We start from the raw sequence: 27565 nt of genomic DNA, 5'->3' as shown, positions 1-27565 counted from the left end.
TTTGCTAAAAATCCAAGAAATCTTAAAGCGGGGCATTTAATACCATGTCATTATGCATTTGCATGCTTACTCATTTAGCTGGGATGTTTATAAGGCTGTCTCTTAATGTGGTGTGGCTCTGGCGTCTTTTGATATAGAAACTTTAATTGGCAGGGCTAATGAGAAGTGGCTGCATGATGTATGTGTATTTTGTGTGTGTATGACTGAGTCTAAGTGTTTGTGTGTGTATGTGTGTGCGTGAAGGTTGTCAGAAGTTCCTCAGTGTGAGCATCTCTGTGAAAAAAATTTAATCTTAACAATCACGCTAGTATGCAGACGTGATGCAGCGTGTCATCGGGTCATTCTGACCCTGAGTGGTGTGTTTCGGATTAAAGTAGAGCCGCTTGTGTGAATGTGTGAAAGTGTGCTGGGCAGCAGGAAGTGGATACATGCAGTATGTGTGAAAGGGTGGAGCGATTCAAATTTCCGTACCAGAGCTTTGTGGTGGGCAGGGCTGGCAGGGCTCTCCGTAGGCGTACTCTGTGCTGGCACAGCAGCACTCCGACTTGGTCACAGCTCCAAATAAAGGCCTAACACACTGCCCTCGCTTGTAGCCACCGTAACAGGTACTGCGCATATGCGTGTCTGTTTTGGGCAAAACAAGACAGACCGTGTGAGTTTAGTAAGAAACAGATATGAGGAAAAAGTCGTTCAATGAGGCTGGAGATGGAACAAAAGAGGATAGAATGGGAAGTGAGAGTCAGCAGCTCCAGTAAACAACAACACTGGGCAAAACAAATGGTTGTTCTCATTCCATAATATCCAGGGATTTGAGGCATTTTTCAGCACTGATATCATCCGGACAAATGGAATAACAGCATTTCAACACTTCCCACACAATGCACAACAAAGACAAGTCATTTGGGGAATGTTGGAAATAAAAACATAAACAGATCTGCTCCAAACAAGCCCTCTAAGACACTGAAGCACAGGGAGGCAAGAAAAGCCTTTATCAATACACACTCATTAATGAGAGGGAGCATGTGGGTGCAACATGTGAACAGGCTGAACAGCTGATAATAACTTCATAATGACAAAATCATTCTTTGCTTTATCATTGCTGCTTTTATGAATCTTTTGGAAAATTATTTTATTAGTCTGGCTGAGATACAAAGATCTTTAAAGCTTCACTTTAAAGTGGGAATAAAACATTTTCAATTTGTTGCTTGTTGTATGAGAAACATGGACGCATAACCAATTATTTGAGTTAAGTCACTCAAACAATTCAAACAAATATTGTTGTTTGATCTCTGGTTTCAGTTTTGCTTCAATTAAAAAAAGGCTAAAGTAAAATAAATCACATATTATTATTGGATTACCCAGTACAATGTGCAAAAAAGAGATGTGCATTTGTGATAGTGAATAAAACTAATGTGAAAAAAGGCATCAGACACGGACCAATGTAATAGACCAAGACAATCAGACCCAGTTCTTTTCCGTCTTTACTTTCTTCTTGAAATCAGCCAATCGAGGCAGAAAGCCGCCCACCGAGTGGACGTTTATCCCTGTTGAAAGGAGTTTTTCCTCCTCACTGCTGCTTGAGTGTAATCTTTCTTGGATAGTTTCCGGTGGCATTTCTTTTCTGACTTTAGTTCATTGAGCTTCACAGTAGAAAGTGTTACACGATGACTTTTTATTTATCATGAATTATTGACTTATGGTGACTATATTTCAAAGGAAACTGAGTTATTTTGTGTTTGTAAAGAGAAGGAAAATGTGGAGGAAAATGTAAAGCGGTTGTTTTCATTGCGGACAGAAACTCATGGAATATGTGCTTTACTCTAAAGACTTTGCTTCTAAATGAATTTGTTGCTGAGTAATAATTTGGATTCAAATAGATTTTGATTTTAACAAATAATTTCACCTAAGATTTTATATGATTTTGAGGATATAGTACATTTTTATTATTTATTATGGAGTAAAAAGAGATAGAATGTTCCATCTGCTAATATAGAAGATATCAAATATAGAATAGAATAGAATAGAATAGAATAGAATAGAAACTACGTTATTCATGCCAGAGGAAAATTCCTCAAATGGGTTTCTTTTGTGCAATGGATCTCACTTGTGGGTCACCAGAGATCACAAACTCATCCTGTCACTGTAAGCCACTGTAAACCATCACTTTTATTTCAAAGATTCAGTTTCAGTGGGTGTGAAATGTCATGTCAAATACATTGAGGTAATAGTCATACTCACCAACACAGACCCGTCCGTCCAGGCCGACCGCCATCCCAGCCATGCACTCACAGCGGAAAGATCCCTCCGTGTTGACGCAGTGCCCGTTCATACACATGCCCGGAGTATCACACTCGTCAATGTCTACAAACAGATGAACCAAAGTCATGTCGTCACACATCGGTCTTCAGGAAATAAAAGATAAGATGTCGGAAGCCATTAAAATGCACAACAATGGTTATTAAAATACTCAGGTGCTCCATTAAAAAACTAAATACGGCCAAAATCAAGTTCCCCACAGTTTTGGTTTGATGATCTCAACTGAGAAAACTTTCCTCCTTTTTCCCCTTAATCCCCTCACCGTATTACAATAATTTTATCATGAGTTTAAAGAATGAAAGCACAGCACACTGTGTGTTTATGCATATCTAGTGTGTGTGTGTGTGTGTGTGTGTGTGTGTGTGTGTGTGTGTGTGTGTGTGTGTGTGTGTGTGTGTGTGTGTGTGTGTGTGTGTGTGTGTGTGTGTGTGTGTATAAAGTAGAAAAAGAGACAGAGAGACAATGAGGCCCTTGGGCCCCTTTAGACTACACGTTTCATTAATGACCACATATATCAGCACACTTCACCCACACCCTGCTCCCCTGTTTATTTATTCTGTTGTGACTTAACCGGGTCAGTGTTTCTGAGATCAAACGTCTGTATTTGAAGCCATGTGGAGCGGGGCGGCTACAGCTCACTCGCTGCTCTCTCCCCAGCGTTTGTTGACCAGTTGGGTGGTAAATTTGCTGAAGGGACAGTTTGGATTATTTTAAGTGGGGTTGTGTGAGGTCATCAGGCAGACTTCCCCGAGGAGAGATGTACCATTACTCACTCTGTTCACGGTCCCAAGACACCACTGACAAAACCAGTAATTTTACACTGGAACTGATTTCTGAGATTGGAATAGTTGGGAATAGTCTTCTATAATATGTGCAGTCGTCAATGATATTGACCTTTTTTTCTTACTTCCAGCTGACTATCTAGACCAGAGGTGGCAGCTCCTGATCCTACATGGTTTTAAAAGTCCATGTCTTCAACAAATTGGATTGTAATGAGTGGTTTGTTATGAGGCTTTCTGCAAAGCTTCATGATGACACATTCAATAAATTCAGGCATTGGAGCAGAAGACAAAGAGCCTATGTACATGCATACCAAAAATGTGATCATTATGCGATTTGTGGAGTCCACAGATTATTCCAGTGATCCTGTAAACAGCATAATGTGTTACATTTTAGCATGAGAAATCAAATGAACAAACTTAGACTCTGATCTTTTGTGTTGTTTATGAGTGTGTCAGTATCTGACACTTTTGTAAAAAGAGGTTTAAATCAAATCAGCTTTCAGCAGAGATGCTGCTGTTATTGTGGTGAGAGAAATGTCCAAAGTTATTTTCCACTGTGTACCTCAAAGCTAGATTTCAGGCCAAGCATCTCAAATATTGCGTTTTTCTTTTCCATTCTCCCTATTTTTCCCCACTAAATTCAGAATGATTTGCTGTGACATGTTTGATAAGTTTATTCACGTCCAACTCCATGATTTCAAGTTTCTTTTTGCGCTCGTAGGACCCATTGCTTCATTTAACCAGTCTAGCAAAAGCAAGCAAACAAGGATGAAAGTAATTACATTTCCAGCCATGCTGTTCCTGACGAGATGTACATGGACATGTTGTACTTGACTGGCTAGTCTCCAGAAGAAATCCCATAATGGACTGAAACATATAAACCAGGATTTCTTCACTTATCTCATTGCTGAAATGCATGTAGACGCATCAGATCCTATTATTACAATTATCTGATTACTTCCAGTTATCTTGATTTTTGTGGTTATTTAAAGGACTCATTTAAATCACACAGGACTGTGATCCTCCAAGGACCAGGACTCCCCATCTGTGATCTAGACCAGGACTAACTACAGCTACTACAGACTACAAATGGTGATCTTAGTATATGACTGTAGAGTAAATTAAAATACAGTAGGCTACTTGACTGGCTCATGAAGTGATGAAGCCACTTGGATAAACATCTTCCAGGACTTTTGACTTAGTCCGTGTGACCTGATTCTTTTGAGACTGCTTCTGGACAGATAAGAATATGCACATAGGATAAACTTTTATTGATGTGGTTTACATGGACCTTTTCATGGTTCAGATATGCTTTGTCGCCAAGCACAACGGCACATAACTTAGTCACGATTCATACATCGTCCCATCTACTCATATAATCCATTTTTTTAATCAATAAGTACTTAAGTGAATCCACCTTTAAATAACTAAACCTAAGCCTGTACGCGTCAATTATTTTAAACTGTGTTTGTTGCCGTATCTTAAACTAATAGTGTTCTATATAAGAAAACAAAAGAAATACAGTTGTTTTGTACCATGTTGTTTTCTTTACAATAAAGAAAAAGAATTTTATGTATTTTCTCTTTGCACCAGACAAACTTGGGAAAGGCTGTCTACTCTCAAAATAGGCGGGCCCCAAATATCCACATGCCCAGCTGGGCTGCCAGAAAGCAAAGGGATTTTTCCAAGGCTTTTTGGGGGATTTTTGCCCTGTGTGCTAAGACTCACATAACAGAGCCGCTAACATGCCAGAGAGGTAGTCACTTTCCAAAGCGAGCTGAGGAGGAAGATCAAAAGAATAACTGAGTTGATATATACTCAGCTGATGTAGCCACTGATCAAGTGAATGTGGATGAGTGACGTGAATAACCCGACAGTCCGCCGGCCCTCCGACAAACGTACCCACGCACATACGCCCGCTGCTGTCGAGCAGGAATCCAGGTTTACAGATGCACTTGAAGCTGCCATCTTCGTTAATACACAGTCCGTTGAGGCACATGTTCCTGATCAGACACTCGTCCTGATCTGCAGATGAACACAAAGGACTGATTGAAAGCAGTGCATTTTTTTTTAATAGAAGACTGGTTAAAGATAGAAACTAGTGCTGATGTCCAACCTGCAAACAATTACAATGTGCAGTACATTCAAGTTCAGCCTTCTTAACAACAACTCTTTTTATAAAACGGGTTTGTTTCATTTAAAGTCACATAACAGCTCATGAAGTATTTAAAAAAAAAAGAGAAGTAAAACTGAGGATGGGTACATACTCTGCAAGAATCGGGAAATTTGTTTGTTTTATGGTCAGGATATTTGATACTTCACAAAAAAACCTCTGATCATCTTTTCCTCCAGACTCATGCTACCTCTTTCCATGAAACATTAGCAATTTGCATGGTTTTTGTTTTTTAAGCCTTTTAAAATGTGTTGTTCTATATCCAGCTGTTCCAAAGAAAAATATCTATTGCTTTAGAACAGCTAGCGAGAATGACAATATTCCCCTTGGCCGCATTAACAACGCTCACTTTTAATTCCTAACCAATCACACAGTGGCTGTCAGACACCACGCAAGAAAATGTTCTTCACAGATGATATATAGAGAACAAGATGCAAGAACTCCCAAACCAGGGCTGCCAGGAAAGAAAACTCTTCTCTTACCACCCAGGGACCGTTAACAAATGTATTCTTGTGAAGTTTATATCGACCTTCAAGAAGAAATAAGTAAATAAATGTATATTAAATTGACTAAAGATGGGCCATTGTATACTATATAAGAATGCGTTAGGGTTAAACATGGATAATAACAGCAGCAGTTGCGCAAACATAAGCATAAAAGGATTTAAAAAGACTAACTACTAAGAGAGCTGGAGACAGGACACATCAATGCCACCTGACACTTAACCAATCACTACATTAGGTGGGTGTGACTATAACAGTTCACCCCTCACTGCAATGGAAAGCAATGTTATTTCACCTCAAGTTGCCCCTTCAAAAAATATATTTTAATCAACTGCTCATATCATGCAAATTTACCTCACTTGCACAACTATGAATGCACAAGTTACTGCACCGATACAAATACAAAATAAATGTCCTTTGGAAGGTTAGCGATAAACTGAAACACACAAACTAGGTGTTTCTCAGACAAGACCAGACCATTTACATATCCCCAGCACTAATTGACTCATATTCCATCAAACATACACATCACACATGATGTGGTTATTCATTTCATATTTTTCCCTGGGTGTCACAGCTTGACAGACCTTGACAGTTTTTTCCATCGACTGAAATCTCAAATCCAGCATTGCAGACGCAGTGGAAGCTGCCCTCGGTGTTCACACAGCGGCCATTGTTGCAGATTCGACCGTTAGCCACACACTCATCCAGGTCTGGTAGAAACAAATGCACAGGACAATGAACACCGAAATACTCTTTGAGAGTTTGTGCATGCGTCCCTCTGTATGAGAGTCAGTCTAACCTCGGCACTCCGTCCTGGTTGCGGTGGACTGGAATCCAGCAGGACACTGACAGATGTAAGACCCCGGGGTGTTCACACACTCGCCGTGTTTACATGGGCTTTTCTCACATTCATCAGCATCTGGAGAGAGCAAACGTGAAGCTTAAAAATCCTCTTCTTGTACCATATGTTTGGTGCACTGGAAACTTCACCCTCACTTAAAACTCACCGATGCATTCCCCTCGTCCATCCAGCTTGAATCCCATGTTGCACTCACAGCGATACCTAGCGCCCGCCGGCGTGGGGATGCACCTGCCGTTCAGGCAGAGGTTGCGGTAGGCCTGGCACATATTGGTGATATTCTGGGTTTGGATAATGGCAGGACCTGATAAAAAAAAAGAAAGAAGAGGATATCACATAAGTATATAGTCTCGATTAATGATTGGAATAAGCAAAATGGAGATTTAGCCAAGTCATCACACAGTCAGCACTAACCTACACCTGACTACATGACAACGATTGCTGCTAATACCCCTGTTTTTTGTGATATTACTGTTTTACTGTGTTTTTACAGCGGGTTTTTTTCCTTCCACATTTGTAACGGCTGCACGACAAATCGCCCTTTAACGGACTAAAAATAAAGTTGAAGATGAAGGTGAAGTTTCCTAGTTCAAACCTTCTGGCCAACTTTCTGAGTGGAGATTCCATGTTCTCAATTTTCTAAAGTACAATGGTTTGCCCCTAACCCAAATAATTGTTTTTTACAGTAAAGTGCAATTGGCAACCTGGCCAGTACTGCAGCCAGTTTGATTGGCTTCAACTACCCACAAGTCTAAATTAGATGAAGCGTCTTAAAAAATGGACCCATTGACTCAGGCATTCTCCCAAATTCCAAAGATATGCATGTTTGGTTGATAGGTAACTTGATGTTTTGAAATAGATTAACCGAACTTTAGTATTTAAAAAAACCAACTCCTTCAGGGAAGTAAGGATTCAAACCTTGATTTTTTTTTTTTTACTTTATTTTACATCACCTGACTAGACAAGTCAGATTTATGAAGTAATTTATAACCTTAAGATATAAGGCATGCTAGATTAAAGCCTGGCTTTTCAATAAGAAATTTAAGGTTTATTAAAGAAGGGGAGGAATAGCCACAATGTCTCTCCTGCAAGGTATTCAATGTTAATAATAGTGAGTTAATACTTTGCATAAAAAGACTAACCCGAATGTCATCGAAAAAAGGTAGAGCTATGCTGCAGACATTTCCTCAATTTCTGTGAGCTCACATCGGACCAAATATTGATGAATATGCACTGTATACAGTAGTATCAGTACTCGAAAAGTAACATCTGAAAAAGAAACTTGTATTCCACAAGCATGTTGCCTGACATTTCCAGACCTACTGTATCTCCCTATAACATTTGCAGAATATTAAAAGCTGGCATGGGCCACTATTGTTCTAGTTAAGGTATATAATAGCTTTTGTTTTTCAGATTAAACTTTGCCAAGTTTTTTTTTGAAAAAAGGATCGCTTGGAAATTTTATTGCTGAAGTATCTGCAAGTAGCTAATTAAGAATTACTCGGCCTGCAAAACTGCAACAATGTTTTCTTTTAGAGAAGACACAATCATCTCAGCCTCTCTGAACAGCTGTTAAAGTCAGAGCGTTCCGTCATTAGTATGTAACTCATTAGAGGTCATGGGGAGTTGTTTGCCAAAGGTGTGGTTTTGACAGCAGCACAGTGTAATGAGTCACACTATTAAATATGACATATAAACAAACAGAATGTTTTGTTTTGTGCAAATGTGAACACGAAAACAAAACAAAAAGAAAACAGGAGCATACCTGGGGCCGGCAGTATAGGTAGTAGTCCTGGAAACTGTCCTGGGACTTGTCCTGGGTATTGGCCTGGGTATTGGCCTGGGTATTGGCCGGGAATTATACCCGGTATTTGTCCAGGACCCTGCCCTGGACCCTGAATGGGGATTTGACCTGGATATACCTGGCCAGGAGTTTGTCCAGGATATACACCTGGGTAGATGCCAGGTATGTCGGGACCTCCCGGAACTCGACCTGGTGTCAGACCTCCAGTGCTTACATCAGGTATCTGGATGCAGAGTTTCTGGTACTCCTCTAAAGAGTAGAAACAGGAGGCACAGTTAGCTTGAGTGTTTTGTGTTTTTACATTGATATGCAAAAATGAAAGTGACGCGTGATGTCGTCTGTCCCACCTGTTCCACGAATGGGGCACATCTCAGGAGTGGATCCATCAGACCAGCAGCGTCCACTATCGCAGCAGCACTGTACTTTGGTCAACAGCTGCGAGTTCTGGTTGGCGCAGCGCCCATTCAACAAGCTAGCGTAGCAGTACCCACCACGGGCATCTGTGGAAATCACCACAGCATGAAGTCACTGAAACCAACCATCGACTACAAAAAAAGGCATGTGTTATTTGCGTTCTGCAAACCAGCAGGGGTACAATCAAAAAGTAGTTGCTGTAACTTCAGATTGTCCATTCTTTGGAAGATGGAGGCTGCTTCCAATAGCCGTTATGTCCTATTGCTGAGAACATTTCCTTCATCCTACAGTTTCTGGCACTATACAGCAAGTGTGACTCACTCTCAAATTGCCCGTTAAAGTCAATATATCATGTCTTGTTTCACACCGAGCCCATCCATTGTGTTAACATGGAGAAAGTGACAGGCAACACCAGAGACTGCTTGATTCGATGAGGCAAGATGTCAGACACATCGCCTATATGGAGCACTTGGACTCTTAAGGGGACGGAGTAGTCGTGTTACTGCACGGGAAACAGACTAGAACGTTTGGCACAATGGTTTTCTGGAACGAAAGTCTCAGACATTCCTTCCTCACAAACATGCTCTCCTTGGGGGGGTGTAATGTGAGCGTGTGCTTGCATATGTTTGTGTGTGCATGCATGCACGTGTGAGTATGTGCATGTGCATCGATCAGACTGCCTGTTCTGAACCACATTCTTATATGGTCTGTTTTGGGTGAAACTGAGCTGAACATGGGAATGTTCAAACCCACCCAAGCACACACTTCACTTGATCACCAGGATACAAACTTCTAAATTCTTCTCAGCGTGATGTCAAAGAAGACGTTACCTGCGCTCAAAAAGAAAAAGAAAAGGAGCTCTATTTATTTGCCCCGCACGTCACGTTCCCTTTTCTGTTCGAGGAGAATATAGCTCATTGTTGTGGAACCAGAAACAAGTGACTACTGACCTAAATTCTACCAGCTGGAACGTTGGACAGTTTTCAGTTCTATTTGCTCTCAGTGCCAGGCACAACGGGGAAAAAAGAACCAAATGGTGGAAAAAGGAAAAAAGAATGAAGCTGCACCGTTTTAGCTCAGCTGCTTTGTCTCATATTTTATCGATCCTATACTCTGCCAGTTGATTTCACTTTGGAAAGCATCACAAAAGACTCACCTACACATCTGGACCCATCCACAGCAGTGTAATACCCCTGGGGACACTTGCAAAAGTAGCTGCCAACAGTATTAGAGCATTCACCCACACCGCAGAGGCCGGCAATGTTAGAACACTCGTCCAGATCTACAAAGAGAGGAGAGGAGGGCAGGAGTGTAATCATAACTGTCAATGAAAGTGAAAAAACTGAAAACTAAGTTAAGATGTCTCGAGCACATGTTGGCAGCAACAATGGAAATAAGGCATTGTCACAGGATATTAAATCCAGGGGCCTCTGGAGCTGCTCTTCTGTTAGCACCGTTAACCACCAAGTGCACATCATTAGGCACAAAGTCTGTTAAAAAAACACTGCAACTTAGAGCCGTTTGAAATTTCTTTTACACAGTCCAGAAGTTTTCCGGCAATTATATCTGCGCATAAAATAGCACATACTTTACTCTACAAACCAAAGCCAGAAAACCTTGCTCAGTCTTTTTCACCGGAGTTAAACCTGGTCTGGAAATTGTCATATTCATGGCTTAATGAGCCAATATTTTTCACAGGGATACTGTGGGCCTTTATGCGTGGGAGGATAGAGGTGATGCAGAGAAAACTGCTTTTATTGAAGTTTTTCTTTAACCCAGAAACTTTAAAACGTCCCTGAAAGGCCTCATTTAAAGAATTCAATTCAATTCAATTCAACTTTATTTATATAGCACCACATACAACACAGTCATTTCTAGCTGCTTTCAGCAGAGAGAAACCCAACGAATCAGAAGAAAAAAAGATGTGGCTTTAAAGACTACATGTAAAGTTCATATTTACGGTATTTTGCAATGTAGTGTGTATTAACTAAAAAACCTAAATATTAAAAGTATAGATGATCATTTAGCTAAATGAAAGGATCTATTGTTGTTGGAACCTCTTGTACCCTTACACGATCTCACATCCCACATACTTTCTTTGGATCTTGAATTAAGTGTGTGAACGGCCACATTGTGAATCTTGGTGGCTTCAGGAAGGACGTCTGGTGTTAAAAACTTGCCAAATCTACAATGCAAGTTGAGATTACTTGCAGAGTCTCTGAATAAACATAATATGCCTATTCAGAGACTCTGTTTTGTGAGATAAAAATAAGTTATTTATTCTTTGAAAGGTTATACCCACACGAACCTAAGACAAAAAAACCCAACTTAAATTTAACCTCAACATTTCTTTCAAACCTCACAATTAAGAGTCACTCAGGATTAGTGAGAGAAGGCAGAGTGCTGCTTTGGTTTAATTAAACTTCTTTCAAGCGTCGGGCAAAACTTGGCATATGTGTGGTCTTTCCCCACAAAGTAATAATCAGAATACCACGAGTGAGGTGAAGTCAACCACATCTAGAGGGATGTGGTTTTTGACCGTCTTTAACTCTTTGGAAACTCAAAAATATTTTTCTAGTCTACTCTGTCATTCAAACTGACACAGACAGTCAGACACTTCACAGTTTTACTACACAGGTTTGTTCTGCCAGATAGATTCTTACCTTCACATTTCTGCGAGACCTCGTTGAACTTGTGCCCAGCGGGGCATTTGCATTCAAAGGATCCAACTGTGTTGAGGCAGTTTCCTCCCTGACAGAGACCAGGGATTGCCTGGCACTCATCAACATCTGTACATACACAACATACAATCAATACACGTCAAAATACAAACATAAATGCACAGACTACTTTAACATGTCACAGTTTAATCCTACAATTTTGATCTGCATAGACTTCACTAAGAAACATCTCTAAAGCTAATGTTGAGTAAATTAAATCCCAGGTGTTATAGCTGTAAACAACAACCTTGTAACAACAAATTTGTTGTAAATTCTCCAGACTGAAGTATAACTCTTCAATTCATGTCAGTACTATCTGTTAAAAATAGGATAGCTTTGGTAATTAAGGTCCACGTGAAGAGAATGAAGCAGAAACTAAACCGATCAGCTCATGATACCTTTTACTGTTGCTTCACAACAGTCATATTCTATAAATTTTTTTTTTTTTTTATATGTTGACTTTGTTGCCTGAATCCAACAGCAACACATTTAACAGCTTCCAGAAACACCCAGAAACGACTGGTGGAAATAAACAGTTTGATGTGCCAAACAAGAAACAGGATGCAGAGGTGATAAAATAAACTGAATACAAGGGCAACAAGCCAACACACAAACCGACTATCATTAACACCCTTGATGTGTGTGGATAAAAAGCTGGCTCTTTTTAAACAATGTGGCTTTCCCTTTCCTGTAACCAACAGAGTGACAATGGAAAAGAGAAAGAGGGACGAGGATGTCTCCTGCAGGAGGAACCAAACTGTAGCCAAGATGACATAGACAAAAGACACACAATGAAACAGAAGGTTATGGGTGTGATCGCACGCACTCACTGATATGTATGAGGATATGAGTAATAATGATGTCACTAGTGAGTTAATCCTCAGAGATAACCTTGTTCCAGGTTGTTCCGGTTTAAAATCTGCCACTTTGTGAGTTTTGACTAAATAAAATTAATTTAATGAATCTGACAGACTAAAACATAGGTCTCGGGCTGAACGCCTGCAGGACGCTGTGACCTGATGCCGTCTCAGAGCACTCCATGTTCCTCTGGGTCCTGGCTCATGTCCGCCTCCCCTGCAGAGGTTCTGATGTTGTTGGGTCTGAAGCAGGCAGAAATGAGCTCTCCCACGTGGCACTGCCACTGACCCGTGTTACTGACTCTGACAGTCGCACCGCAGCGGGTGTCTGCGGGCATTCCATACACATGTGGGAGGCACTGCCACCCACCCCAATTTAACCCAATTAGAACTAATCCTCTGGTGAGGGGATGGTGGGTAGAGATGCAGGAATGACAGAAACAGAGGGGTAAGCCAAGGAGGGAGAAGGAGTTAAAATGGGCAGAAAGGACAGCGCTTTACCCAAAGATGGAGTGAGATGATGGAGGAGAGTGACAGAGAAGAGAAAAGACACAAAAATAAAGACGGTGAGGAACAGACTTTACCTTGGCATGCCCCGGTGCGGTGGTTTGGTATGAACCCTCTCCGGCAGGGGTGAGGCTGGGCAGGGCACATCTCACAGGGATGACCCCATGCCCGTCCCACTGTGGCGCAGCACATAGTCTTGGTGCACACGATACCTGTGAGCTGGCCTTGACACATCTGGTTGTTCACAGAGGCGAAGCATGGCCCAGTGCGGTAGTCTGTGGAGGTAAACCAGGTGGTCGTTTTTGTGGGAAAAACAAAAGCACACACACAAAAACCAAGTTTAGCTGCTTTATGCCCAGTGCAAACACCTACACACTCACATACACATCTATGAGCAATTTAGAGTCACCAATTAGCCTCGCATGCATGTTTTCAGACTGTGGAAAGAAACTGGAGTAGCATAGAGAACATGCAAACTCAACGTAGAAAGGCCCCAGAGTGCAACCAGTGCAACCATGGCGCAGAGAAAAAAAAATTTAAACGTCTGGTATGCAGAGGAAGAAAAACATTTTTTAAATGCACATGTGAAAGATCTGGACCAAAACTGTAAAAAAAAAAAGAAAAAAAAAGAAGAAAAAAGTGGACGTAACGTCAAGGCTGAAAACCTGGAACAAGGAACTATAGTGTGAGAGTGAATGACTGTCTGGCACAGGCAAACAGAAATGCTCAAACTGAAAGTAATTTTGCATGACATGTACAGCACACATACGTTATTATGTGATGAAAGTCCGGCAGAGCTAATAGTAACACACCCCATAAAGAATGTATTGTGTGTTCCTGGCATTTTGATCGGTCTGGCTTTCAGGTGCATTGTACGCGAGTGTGCGAGAGTTAACAAAAAAAGCAGAGATAGGGTAGAGAACAGGTCTGGAAAAGCTTTTAAAGTTGCGTGGGCGGCTTTGGAGATTGATGGACACAAGCAAGGACACCTCAGCAATGAGAAATCAGTCTGCTGCACATATTAAAGGATGATCGGGTGTTTGAATTATGATTCTAGGAAATAGCACTTTGAAATGAAGTATTATTTTCTGAATTTCACGAATTGTGAGTCAAAGAAATAAATGATGATAAATGATCATTTTGGACAAATATAAAATGTATAGGCTGTCACTATCCCAAAGGAAACGTGAGACAGACGGGCAGGGCATGTTTATTGAGCACAGGCGGTGATTCCCCCCATAATGCAGTGGCTTACGGCAAATAGTTATAATAAATATGATCGTAAAGAAAGTCCCTAGATCAAGACTCTGCATCTGTCCTCCCATCTCAAATAGTTTAAAGCTCATTCCCTCAAACCAGCTTGCATGCATGCATATGTTCGCGCACTTCGATCTCCCTCCAAACACCACTCCCGAGCTGCAAACTCCCCCCGGGCCCTGGACAGTAAAGTCAGTGAATCTTATCAGGTGAAGGACTGGAAGATGGTGAAACACAGATAGGGGACACAGAGAGACAAGAAAAGGGGAAAAAAAACCATCACTCCCAAAATAATCTGGACATGATCCAAAGGCAAAAATCATTTCCACATTTCACAGCAGACAACAGACAGCGAGAGGAAAGAGGGAGACCAGTTCCAACAGTGCAGTCATTTAAAACAAACGAGACATTGTGCGTTTCCCGTGTGGACCAGGGCCCAGCCCAGACCCGTCACGTGCAACACAGCCTCCACGGTCTCTCTGCCTCTGGCACCAGCACTGTGTGAAACAGAACTGGGTCATCTCTCCTTCTCTTTCTCACTCCCTCCTGCTCAGGCTCTACTGGAGACCGAATGCTTATGATTCTTTGTCTACTTCTCCTTCCAGCAGGAGGTGAAAAATAACTAAATGGATTTATTCTGATTCTGGCGTACAGTTTAGAGCAAATATTTGACACAACAGGATTTTTTTTTTTTTTTAAATCTCCCATTATAGTTTCAAAGCTAACACAAGTGCCAAAATATTAAAAAAAAAATTAAGGAAATATGTGCAGAATTGACTAAAGGTTTGATACTCACTACTCTTACAGCTTCACCATGAATTTAGCATAACTCCAGCTATTGATTAGCTTGCACAAAGACTAAAAACATCCACCATTTCTCTGTAAATCAGTTTGTCTGGAAAAATGAAAAGCTGTTCATCACACTTTATTTTCCAACTGAGGTTTAAAGGTGTAAGTAGGCCGATTCTTTTGCCTTTGCACTGAGCCAAGAGAGCTATCGTATCTCATTTCAGTCCCCGTCCATCTATCTTCACTTTAACTTGAGTCTGGTTGCGGGGGACTGGAACATGTCCCAGATAACTTAGGGGGGAAACGCAGGGAAACGTATATCATGAAGATATCATCAGTTCTATTTTCCAACTTTACATCAAACTAAATAAAAACCAAGCTAATGCTCTTCCTCTATATTTAATAAATGACAGGCAGGATTCCTACAGTCCATTTTACTCTTCAGTGCCCAACAGGGATTATGTGATTAGTTTTATCTCATTCCAGTTTCTCTGAATGGTAAATCTAACCCTAATGAGCTACAGTCAACATCTGACCAATCAGCTCCCAGAACAGGTGGGGTTTTGTGTTCATGGGTGTCTGGTGCAACAAAGACAGATGAAAGCCAATATAGAATAGCCTGCAGCTTCACTCGGCAGTCTTAAAAAGATTCATGTAAATGTTTTTCCATGTTAATTAATAAACCAATAAATTCCTACTTACAGCAGTCTGAATAAGCTCCCAATGCATGAATATTTATTTCCAGGAGCAGACATTCAGTGATTCTTAAAGGTCCTCTTAAAGCCAGGACTCCATGTAATCACATCGCCAATGCTGGAGTTTAACGTATCCAGTTTTAATAATGTCCGATTACTCAGATAGTCCGAAATAACACATGTGCACCAATATTAGACTTCCTACTAACTGATGTAACTTCAGCTGAACTGAATGAGCGAATCAGGCTGACCCACACAGTCCTGGCAGCTCAGCTAATGTGTCACAGCAAAACTGCAACAATACAGCTCGGAGCACATTACTAAGAGAGGACACACTGAGGGAGAACTTCATCAAATAACAAATTATTGTTTTTTTGTTCTTTTAGCAATTATAATGGTCCTCCATTTGGCAAGGCGCCCAGGTTGATTTGAGCAAACACACATCCACTGACCAACACTACATAGAGCAGCATGAAAAGGTATGAAATTCCATAGAACAGTGGATAGACAAACTGCAGGCTGATTAATATTGGGGAGAATTTCTAACATGGCCACTTGATACTGGAAATAGATTCTTTTCATTTTAAAGTTGAAATTTCAAAGAAACGCCTTAACTTCTAGTGTGTAAACTGAATACTGCTGTTTAAAAGCACCGTGAAAGAAACATATATGAAACCATCACAATCATAAGTGGAATATTACAGTATTACACAGTGGAGAACTATTCCACAGGTTTAGTCCAAAGATCGTAAAGTCGACACACAGTGGTGTGGTGGTTGCACTAGAAAGTCGTTGGGATTGTTCTCCCATGTGAGTGTTACATTCTCACATTGTGAAAATACACATTTGAGTCGGTGTGTCGGTATGTTTGTGTGATTCTCTGTGACTGGCCACCTGTTCAGGTTACACACTGCCTTCTCCCGGAGTCAGATTGACTCCAGCTGTAGAGAAGACCGAAGGATAGAAGGAGGGTCGCGTCAGATTAAGACCAGCGATTGCTCAGTAAGGGTCTAAAGGTTTTAGGGGTGATTATCAGTTTAGAGACCTAACTTAGAGACCAGCTCTGTACAAACAAATGAAAGAGCTTGAAACCACTTCTGCACTTCACAGGTAACCAGTAAAGCAAGCCAGCACATGATAAGAGATGAAGTCTCATTTATTGATGCATTACGAGTCGCCGCAGTGAAAAGAAATGAGTTGCATAAAGAGAGCCACATTAATTGAGGAGAGAAAGAAGAAAGAGAGCAAAAAACTGCAGTCTATAAATTTTTACCAGGCAGGAGTGGTTTTAATTTAAAAAGTGATCTAAGATGAAAGAACCTTGTGATGACGAAAGTGATATAATTCTTTTTCTTATCTAAATTTAGGAAATAAATCCAACTGTATTTCTTCAATGGAAACTTTTAACAATAATTTCTCTGTTTGTTTTTGCTCTAATGTCCCCAATGCAGGGCTTCTGCTTGTGATTAAATATTCACACTTGTAGTTTTACTTTAATGTGAGTTACGCATCTAAATAAGTCACCTACAGCTACTTTCAACATTCCTCAGCTTTAAGATAAAAACCCAGTTGCCAGATAACTTCTGCATCCACTTAAAAGCAAAACGAGGTGCTTTACAAAACAAGACACTCAATGTAGATAAAAAAACAATTACAGGAGCTATGGAAAGTTGTCACATGGCGCCAATATAGGCTTACACAGCAGACGGCGTAAAGAAGGTTTCTCTTTTCATTAGATTGTACCTTATTACTGCCAGGGTGCCACACATACAGCAACAGACATAAAACCTGCTCATTAAAGGTCTAAGTGGAGCAGAGCGAGGATGAAAACACGAAGATCCGAGCATAAATACGAGCACTTAAAACAGTCAGCTGAGGTAAACAGGGAGAGGCAGACAGCTGTAGGGTGAAAATGGTGTCATTTCATTCGTCATCTCACTGTGTCTCTATGAACTGCGTACAGCTGTGGGATCCACCCATGTCCCGAACATCTGGGAGTAATCACACGTGTTCACACACACACACACACGCATGCACAACCACATACACACACATGCACTGATCCTTGTCCCAATCCTTCATCACAAAACTTGCCAGTGATGATCTCATGATACATCAAAACTTACAAAAATGTTGCTCGTGTTTTTGCTCCGCTGCTCCACTTTTGGAAGCTACGTGGAAATCAATCAGATAACCAGGTTCTTCATTAAACAAATACCTTAATGAGAGAGTAAAGTGTCTCTAATGGCCCTGATTAGTACAAGTCCTAGTGTTTATGTAAAAGTGTTCGAATACAATAGAAACACTGGTTTCTTCAATATGTGTTGAGTTTATACACAACAATACCCTTTGGTGTGAAGGGGAGGGAAACCCGTTGGGAAGTGGGTCAGAAGAGTTTCCTGGATCAGCACCAGACTGTGTGTACACAGAAAAAAATCTGTCCAACTTTTCCATATCCACCCCTCCACAGTATTTCCTCCACGGGTAATTCTCATTACAAAGCGTTTGTTTTTTGTTTTTGTTAATGCATACCAGTAATTTGTACACTTGTATGCGTGGATACATATGATTGAGTGATCTGTGCTTCTATGCATGCATTAAGGGGTCTTATATTAGGGTGGGGTGTTCTCTATTGGCCCATCTGTGGATTTCCTTCACGGACTAACAAGTTGAGCACATACTCACACACAGAAACACACACTGGGCCGTCCATGCACTGAGAGCCGTCCTGGGACAAAACACAGCCTGATAGGAGAAAGTCACTGAGGCATATAGAGACCAGAGAGCCCCTCAGCTGACCGACAAACTTCCCAGTTGCTCTCTGGCAGCGGATTTTTTGACTGTGTATCTCACGTGTAGCCACGTTTCGGGAAAGTCTTTCAGCGCCGTTCCAAGTGGGCTCAATGGCGTCATACTGAAAGCTTTGCTTTATTGCTCCATGGCTAAGTGACTCTGCAGTAAGAGCAAAGAGACCCACATGCAATCAGCAGCCGTGTGGCTGGATCTCACCAATTCCACATTCCAAGCTAAATCACATTTGTAACCAACAAAGACCACGTTGATGATTTCCACTGCAGTCAGCTGTGCCTGGTGGTGGGCCCACTGGTCAGCAGATCACCAGTCACTTTGGCAGCCTACAGCTCAAAGTCACACAGCTCTGCAGCAGGATGTGTTCATGCTGAGCCCCGACAGTCACCAAGAAAACCTCCCGAGTGCAGCTACGGCAGCTCCTTCTTCAGATCACATGCTGGTGGAAACCTCGTGTTTTCGCTAATGTGATAAGATCCCATAATGGGGCACAGTTTCAGTAAATTACGTTAAAAAGCCCTGTGGGGTGTGTGTACACACGTATGGTATGCATGTGCTTGTGTTTATGTCAGAGTACAATGACTTCCCCTTGGGAGGTGATGGATTGGAGCCAAGGAAATTCCAATGAAAGTAACTTAACCTAAAATGCCACCATAACCTTCACCCCGCATTCTCTAACACTCCTGATGTGACCAGAACCAAGGTGAAGGGCAACATCTAAAATGTAAATGTAAGGAAGATCCAACCATTTGAAAAACTCATTAAAACTTCATATTCAACTCATAATACAATATAGACAAACTCTGAAATGATGAAAGTAAAACTTCTGAATACTTCATGAAGAGCATTACCATATTCTAAATTTGAGCAACATATTTAAAAAATTCAGACAGGGTCATGTTTACTAATTGTAATTCATTTCTGATTCATGTAACAACAGTCTGCAAACATCTGGGACAATAGTTGGTAGACGTTTGGCAGACGGATTACTTTCCATTCCTGTCCAATGAAGAATTCAAGCTAACAGTCCTTTGTCTTCTTTGGCAAATTTCTTGTTTTAAGAAACCAGAAGTGTTTTCTAATGGTGAGAGGTCTGAAATGCAGACAGGCCAATGAAGCACCTGGATCCTTCTACTGTGAAGTTTTGTCATTGAGATGGAGGCAGGGTGTAGTCTGGCATTTTCCTGCACAAGTATGAAAGGCCTTTCCTGAAAAAGTCACTGCCTGGTTGGGAGTATATGTTCTGAATCAGACATGGACACTGTGTGACCTACCTATAAAGGGGGGATGGGAAAATAGAAACCGATTCAAGATTAATGTACATGATGCACGCGTTGCTTCATCGTGAAGGTGGCAGCTTCAGTACAAAGTCCATGCTTGTGGGCAGAGATAAACCCATCTTTACTGAGTTAAGAAAATACAATTTGAATCGCCTTACCAATCAAAACATGCAAAACAAATATGTGAGAGCTTGACTGATATGGCACACCAATAGTTTTTCAAGTGCATGTAACATCCTGCTATTTAATAGGAGATATATTTGCATCAAGCAGAATTCAGTATATTGTGTAATGAAACTAGGACATGTTTCTCATGTGGCCACCTCAGGACAATCTATTGCCCAACTCTAATCTGAACCTTTCATCTACTATTAGGCACCGCTTGCACTTTTACAGATGTGTAAGATGGCCACTTTGTAGATACTAGTGCAAACCCACACCATCAAAGGTGAAGCCATTTGAACTGCACACTGATAACAAGCTGAATTGTCCATTTATTCTTGAGTTTGTTGAACACATCATTTGTGTTTTTCAACAATTGTGTCCACTATGGTCATTAAAAAAAAACTGTGGCCAGGAGTAGACGTGGTTGTGTTTATTTGTGTTGGCGCATGCCTTTGTCTTTCCATGATACAGCTTTTACTTGAATTTGTGAATTGCACAGTGAACTGTGTTCAAGACGATGTTATATGGAAGTGTTCCTGAGCCCATGCACCGGTTTAAAAGGTATAATATCAAAACAAACTGTCAATGAATAGAATTGTATCCAAAGTTGACATATTGTTTAATGGAATGCAGATGGTGGGATCTTTGAAATATTTTAGATTGAGGGATATTTCAATACAATTTGTTGTAACCTATTTAATTCCCAGATTCGTTAACTTGTCCAACTTTAGTTCTCACAGACTTTGCCTCTCTAAAATAATCTTTTTATACCCAGTCATGTCACTGACCTCTTGTCCTGGTTGAACTAACCGCGGTCTTCTATACTGTGGAATACAACAATATTTTATGGTATTAAAATCAATGGATGTGAAATGCATCACGAAAATGTTTTTGCCATTAAAGCATTTGTTGGCTTGTGTTGGCCTTGTCCCCGCATCCTCAAATTCTTTTGACTTCAAAATGAGATATTATTCTCGAATAAAGGTCAAATATCTTCCTTTTAATAGTTGATATATTGTCTATGTTCGGTTGTGAATTAAATGTGTTTTTAAGATATTAGTAAATACTCTTATCGCAAATATGATTAAAACCTGTAAAAGGACAATAAATGGGATACTTAACTCCATATAAATGCACTCAACAAATACCTCACACGTTACGACAACATTTAGAGACCGATTAATGGAGCCGGTCTCCAAGCAGCCATCCTGAGACACAAATAACAAATATATCAACAAATGCCTGTTGCACACAAAGACGGACACTATCAGAAGAGCAGACAAGAAACCACCATTCATGAAGCAGCTGACAATGAGTGTGTTTGTAGTCTCATCACCTCACAGACCAAATCAAAATGTTGAATCCAGACACATTCTTTGCTTGTACATAGTTTATCCCACAGCAGCAGTAATGTTGTGACACCCATAGCTTCCTCTCAAAAGCCTGGATATCAACAAGATAACAAGTGCTGAAAAGAAAAAAGAATTCCTCAACTGTCGCAGGCCTTCTGGTCAAACTTCCACAGGAAAGAGTAGAAACTAAAGTCACAGCATGTAGAAGTGTGCTTCAGCAGATAAGGCATGAGGCTAAACAATCAGGCAACATGATAGCTCTTATTAGTTGAAGGATTTCAAGACCGTTCCAAAGTAAACCAGAGGACAAATCCTGAACCAGACCCCATGGACAAGATTCAGAAGCATGGCCTCGTTAAAAGGGACACTACTAATTAAGAGCAATGGTGCTAATCCAAATATTAGTTTTACAAGGTCTCTACTTTGACCTCCAAGGTCACCGCAGCCACAGACCATCAGCCACTCACACAGACAATCACGCATCTGCGCACAGTACAGACTGCCCCAGTTTGCGTGTGCTTGTATACTTTGGAGCCTTTGCTCACATGTGCCAGAGAACAGCCACAGGAGGTTGGGAGGTCTTCGGTTAACAAACAGCACACATTTACAAAGACATTACATTCCCCAGAGCATCGTTTCAGAGCAGATGTGGAAAATAATGGTCATTTCTGAGCCCAGGCTTGACATGCAAATGTTCCACAACAAACCACATTCCCGGAGCCGGTGGCATGACTAAGCAGGAATTTTTCTTCAGTCACAAAAAAAAACAAAAAAACAACCACCGCCATTCAGCATCGGGTCACGTTTTCCCAAAAGCAGCACATGTGGCTTCGAAAACCACTTCAGAAAGAGCGAGTAGTAAATGTGGAGCAAAGAGATAGTGTGACGTAAGACGAGTGAGCGAAACGCCGAGTACCGCAGAGTGGCACTCATTACCTCGTTCACACTGAGCCCCAGTGAAGCCGTAGGTGCACACGCATCTGTTGGGGGCCACACATCTTCCTCCATTGAGACATCCGTTTTCGCAAACCGCTGGACGAGAGCAGAGGGAAATAAACAATGAAAACAACATGAGAACGGCACTGTAAGCGAGGAAGAATTTAACGTGGTGACTCTTGTGTTTTTTTTTCTTTCATTTTTGCCATCACTTTTATTGGTTACTAAAACACAGCAGTTGCTCATTGTGGGGATTTTTTTTTGAACATAATGACATCGTTCAGTAGAGGTCAGCTGGGGCACGAAATGAGCATCCATCAGACAGAGCAGCTACAGCATAGCTAACCACTGAAGTGCATTATCAAAATATTATTTTGACATTAAAAATAGCACATGTTGAAATATCTTTAATGCTGAGAGTGACCTTTTGTGCAAAAAAGAAATGCTAACAAAAATATATGGTTCGGGAGGTCAAAGTGAAATGATGATGCCTTTGGTAGATATTTAAGAGTTTTAATAAACTTTTTTTCAGTTTGTCTTTTTTTTGAGCATTTTGAGTATCTGATCATTTAAGAGATACCAATTTCATGTCCTCAAAAGAGAGTTCGATCATGTTCATGTTTGGGGTTCAGTGAGAAATATTGTTTTCACATTGTAACTTGATATTGAATCATATATTGAAATATAATACGTTTTCCTGCATGCATCCATGTTGAAAAGATTTACAGCCTAAGTATTCAAATTTAAAACCAATTACAAGACATTTCTGATCTCCTAATAGCTGTCAGACAATAGTGCCGTGGCACAGATGGGTCAACACAAGGCCACAGCCACAACACAAATGCAGAAGAAAACATTATTAATACTAATTATAAAGCAAATATCCAAAAGAAAAAACACAAATACAAAAACAACACCAGAGGAGAGTTTTCAGCAGCCTGTTTTAGTGGTTTCTGCATATGTCATGTTTGGCTAAAGAAAACACTAAATAAATCTCAATAGTGAAATGCGATGAGACAGGGAGGATATGTAGTAATATCTGCCAACATAATTCATAAATAAATTTTGTCACAGTTCTTGTGGTGTTTTCAGGATGATACTTACGTTGACCACAGTGGTTTCCCACATAGCCTTTCTGGCACAAGCAGTTGTCCTCTGCACATGTTCCTCCGTTCATACACCGAATATTACAGTGCTGGACTGTGGGCAGAATGATCCAAAGACAAACACACACACACACACACAACAAAGGCAAATGTTGGGGTTGAATTCAGAGTATCCAAACGTATAGTGCAGATAATATTTACAACACAAACAAAATTCACTCTGAACCATGTTTATTAAAAGTCATGCTCGGATTTAATTTCCTAGAAATTTATGGTGTGCAAACAGATGAGCACACTGGCTTGAAGTGCTGTGAGAGAGCAACATGGAGAAGATGTTGACTGTGGACATCTTCCAAAGCACATACACAAACACACACACACACACACACACACACACACACACACACACACACACACACACACACACACACACACACACACACACACACACACACACACACACACACACACACACACACACACACACAGAGTTGACACAAACACACGCACATAGACACAACGATCCACAAGACTGTCTTTTTTCCTCTTTCTTTTGTTGCAGGATTGCAACATGGCTTTAATCTTGGGACAGTTTCAAAGCATGTTCGAGGGGGTTCATTGGCCCTCTGTCCCATATTTTTGACCATGCTAACTTGTACTCATTACTCATGATGAGGAACGGAAAACTTGAGGAAAGATTTGAGGTTTGACTGAACGGCACAGTGCCTTCTAAAACTCAAAAACGCCTCATTCCAACTGCGAACTCATTTTCATTTTAAAAGAAAGTGGCATGACAACGCTGCGTATTTTCTGTCTTCTGTCATCACATGACATTGTTGTTGTAGCGGGATGAAATGTTTTTCCTCAGATTAGAGCCCCCGTATTGAAAAAATAAATAGAAAATTGGGAGACAGGGGTGTAGTCTTTGCTATGCTTTCCAGAAAGTAGTTACTTTCAACATATTCTCCAACTTGCATAAATCACAGCATTAACATGTTTATCTATTGGCTGCGGAGCAGATAGCCCGCCCCGGTTTTTCCACTCTCTCTATATATAAAGATTACAATTCAAAAGAGTTGTGCAAAGACAGGGGTTGAGAAAGAGGACGTGCTTAACGACCTGACTTGGATCCACATGATGGGGCGATCTGGCCGGTGGGGCAGGTGCACATGTTGGGTCTGGAGCAGAAACCGTCTCCACAGGAACTCCGGCAGATCGCTGGAAAGGGGAACATGACACTCGATCAAACAAAAATAAAATATGTCTTCTATCAGGTGCAGGAGAATATAATGAAGGAGGGCTCATGACGCTGCGCTAGGACTTTTGTGTGCGTGTGTGTGTGTTGTTCATCTGTCTGCCTGTCTTCGGCAGATTTTGGTTAAAACATAAGTTAAAACCTAATTTGATGTAAATTCTGCCTTGATTTGAACCTCATAGTGGATTCTTATCAACAGTATTAAAAAATACTCAGACTGCAGTAACAACCCGCCCAAATCATTCTTTTTATCATCGTGAAGTTATAGAAGTCGTCTTCTCAACATTGCTGAGTTTTTTTTCCCCTTTGAGAATTGACTTGCCATGAACGTGTACCAAGTGTGTGTTTCTGCTTGGCGCTGTCAGCTTTAGCTCAGTTGTTCTGTTTCCCACTGACTGTTGTTGGCATGGTCCACTGCTCCCAGCTCACATCAGGTAGAGTCCAGCCATTGACCCCTACTCCATGAACCCCACTGCTAAACAATGTCATTAAAGCTGAAACAAGCGTCCAACCAGCTCGCCAGCCAGACTGCAACCACACAAGTCTACAGCTCCTCAGACTTTCCTTTCTACCGAGGGAGTAAGTAAGAGAGAGGTTGAATAAATACAAAGATTTAGAAAACTAACGGGACAAAACTATATATTTGAGTTAATGACCCTTTTTCAGAGGGTCACATGGTTTTAATATCACAGGTTATGTCCACGCATATTATCATTTGTCCAGGTAGGAGGTATCTCAATGCAACTGAACCAGGTCAACTGAACTTGGTCTTCTGTCTTCAGCCCTTATCTAAGTGGCTTCATCAGTTTATGCTGTTTACTTGACTAGGCTGGCTAGTCTAACTAAATAGTGGGGAGCTCAGGTATTTAACTCTTTGTGTAGCACTCAATCTTTCTTATGCTAATGGACTTAAGTCCAGTATCCCATGTTCATATCAAGTTGGGGACCATACTGTTTGCATGTTCTCTCTGTATATGTGTGGGTATTCTCCATGTACTGTGACTCTTCCAGAGTCCAAAAATATACATTTGAGGCTAATTAGTGACTCAAATCACCCTCAATCAGTGTGTAGAACTCTGTGGTCATGGCCACGGAGGCTCTAGCCAATCACAGCACACATCCTTCAGCACAAAACATTATCTAATAATTACTGAGACGGTCAAGTAGCTGAAACTAAGGTGACTAAATGCCTGCTGTCTTTTTAAAGACATTCAAACCATCTGCTTACCGCAAACCTTGTCTCAACAATTGTTCTTGGTCCTGACACAAACTGGAAAAAAATACCATCTGGTGTGTTAAAGTGTTTTTCATGTTAACATGTTGTTAGCCATGTCATGAGGCCCTTCAGCAGGAGGTTTTAAATCAGCAAACCTCTTGTGACACGCGTGCTTTCTTAATTTCTTAGCCACCACTACCTCTTATTAAATGTAAGAATGATGAAAATGTAAATCAACAATAGCCTGAAGAGCTTAAAAAAAATCAGGGTGATGGATTAAAACTTCTGCCTGTTCTGATAGGACAGTGACAGGAGAGTAATGGAGTTGATACTCACGAACAATGCACTGATTTCCTCCAGTCAGAGTCTTCCAGCCGGGGCAGCAGTAGGCGTTGTTTCTTGAGCCACAAACATTTGGTCTGTGAATAGATGTAATTTTCCATGTTACACAGTTACACTAAACCTCAAATCTAGTCCATTTTATTCACACACACACACATCAATGATTTGAATTAAATTGCTTTACAGTCGTTATGGCTAATAGCACCATCTGTTGTTCAACTCTCAACTGTGGTCCAACTGCACAACATTTCATCAGAGTAATGGCACATTGCTCATGGACACTCCAGCAGAACCAACATTGGCAGCAGGGCTCAGAGGTTCAAACTCATAACTTGTCAGTCCAAATCTGGTCATATTTATTGTGAAACGCACAGATTCTCACAAAAAACATAAAAAAATTAAAAAAAAAAAGTGCTTTCACATCCATCAATGTCCACTAGTTTGAAAGACAAATATGTTGTGCAACAACATAGCAGCAACAATTTGTCATGCACTTGGCCGGAGGTTGCCAAACTTTATGGCTCCTCACCACTTAAAAAAAGCAAACCCTTCTCATGACCTCTAATCATAAGAGTCATGACTTCCTAACTGCAGTGAGTATTTCCTCTGTCAAAGTCTCCAAACAGTAAAAACTGTGGTATTTCCCAAGATAATCATGTAGAGACAAATTATATGGCATTATTTCTTCGGAGTGCAAGTATCTAATGAACCATTAAAGTCATCTTGTGACCCGGTGTGGAACCAGATTGGAAACCACTGGACCGTGCTATAATGTGCTACTTGCAGAGATCTCGCCACTGACGAGCTCGGTCTGGCATACACTTCCCAGAAGAATTTTTAGGAATGCACCTGTGAAAAAAATAATAAAAAATTCTATAAAGTAGCGGGAGCATGAGCACCTGGGCCATCCTGCCACCTACAGGTCTGAGACGAGTCTACATACGTGACCTTGTAATCACCTACAGGGCATACATGCCCCCTGAGGTCAGCATAACTAATGTACATTGTAACTTAAAACAGATCCGTGAAGGGAATAATGAAGTCACTTGGATGTTTGAAGCAGTGGTAAGTCAGCCTGACACAGTGTGCTGCCTGTATGCACTTCCTGCCTCTGAACCCAGATGTTCTGATAGATTAACGTGAAGCATGTCAAATAAAAATGCCTGTGGAGAATGCTCATTGAGCTGTCTACTGTGTGACCTTCATCAGCTGTTTGCTGTCATCACTGGACACAGACGTCCTTTCTTTTCTTTATGGCCTCCCTTCTGTCTGTCTTTTTCCCCCCCTCTCCCTCTCTCTCTGTCTCTCTCTCTCTTTCTCGCTCTCTCCTTTGCTCTCGACACTCTCACATGCACACACAGAACCTCTCCAGCAGTGGCCCACTGTGTACAGCTGCAGATGTGATTTATCCACAACTGGGGTGTGG

The 27565-nt window shown here is 41.0% G+C and overlaps 1 protein-coding gene across 2 annotated transcripts in view; it reads right to left on the bottom strand.

The window, feature by feature from the left end:
• The window catches only part of fbn1 (fibrillin 1), a 71278-nt gene that overhangs the window by 41375 nt on the left and 2338 nt on the right, over positions 1 to 27565 (bottom strand). For both annotated transcript variants that reach the window (XM_080458513.1, XM_080458514.1), the window contains exons 3-17: positions 26134 to 26216; positions 24446 to 24544; positions 23325 to 23420; positions 22221 to 22316; positions 13016 to 13213; positions 11518 to 11643; positions 10011 to 10136; positions 8788 to 8940; positions 8402 to 8689; positions 6785 to 6940; positions 6577 to 6696; positions 6362 to 6487; positions 5001 to 5123; positions 2239 to 2361; positions 472 to 624 (exon numbers count right to left, since the gene is read on the bottom strand). In XM_080458513.1, coding sequence (XP_080314639.1) covers positions 472 to 624; positions 2239 to 2361; positions 5001 to 5123; positions 6362 to 6487; positions 6577 to 6696; positions 6785 to 6940; positions 8402 to 8689; positions 8788 to 8940; positions 10011 to 10136; positions 11518 to 11643; positions 13016 to 13213; positions 22221 to 22316; positions 23325 to 23420; positions 24446 to 24544; positions 26134 to 26216 — 2066 coding nt within the window. The remainder of the gene's footprint in view (positions 1 to 471; positions 625 to 2238; positions 2362 to 5000; positions 5124 to 6361; positions 6488 to 6576; positions 6697 to 6784; positions 6941 to 8401; positions 8690 to 8787; positions 8941 to 10010; positions 10137 to 11517; positions 11644 to 13015; positions 13214 to 22220; positions 22317 to 23324; positions 23421 to 24445; positions 24545 to 26133; positions 26217 to 27565) is intronic.

The sequence above is a fragment of the Lipophrys pholis genome (genome assembly GCF_963383615.2).
Source record: "Lipophrys pholis genome assembly, chromosome: 2".
Taxonomy (NCBI): domain Eukaryota; kingdom Metazoa; phylum Chordata; class Actinopteri; order Blenniiformes; family Blenniidae; genus Lipophrys; species Lipophrys pholis.
The sequence above is the reverse complement of the archived record's forward strand: the minus strand, read 5'-3'. Positions and strand labels throughout refer to the sequence as shown.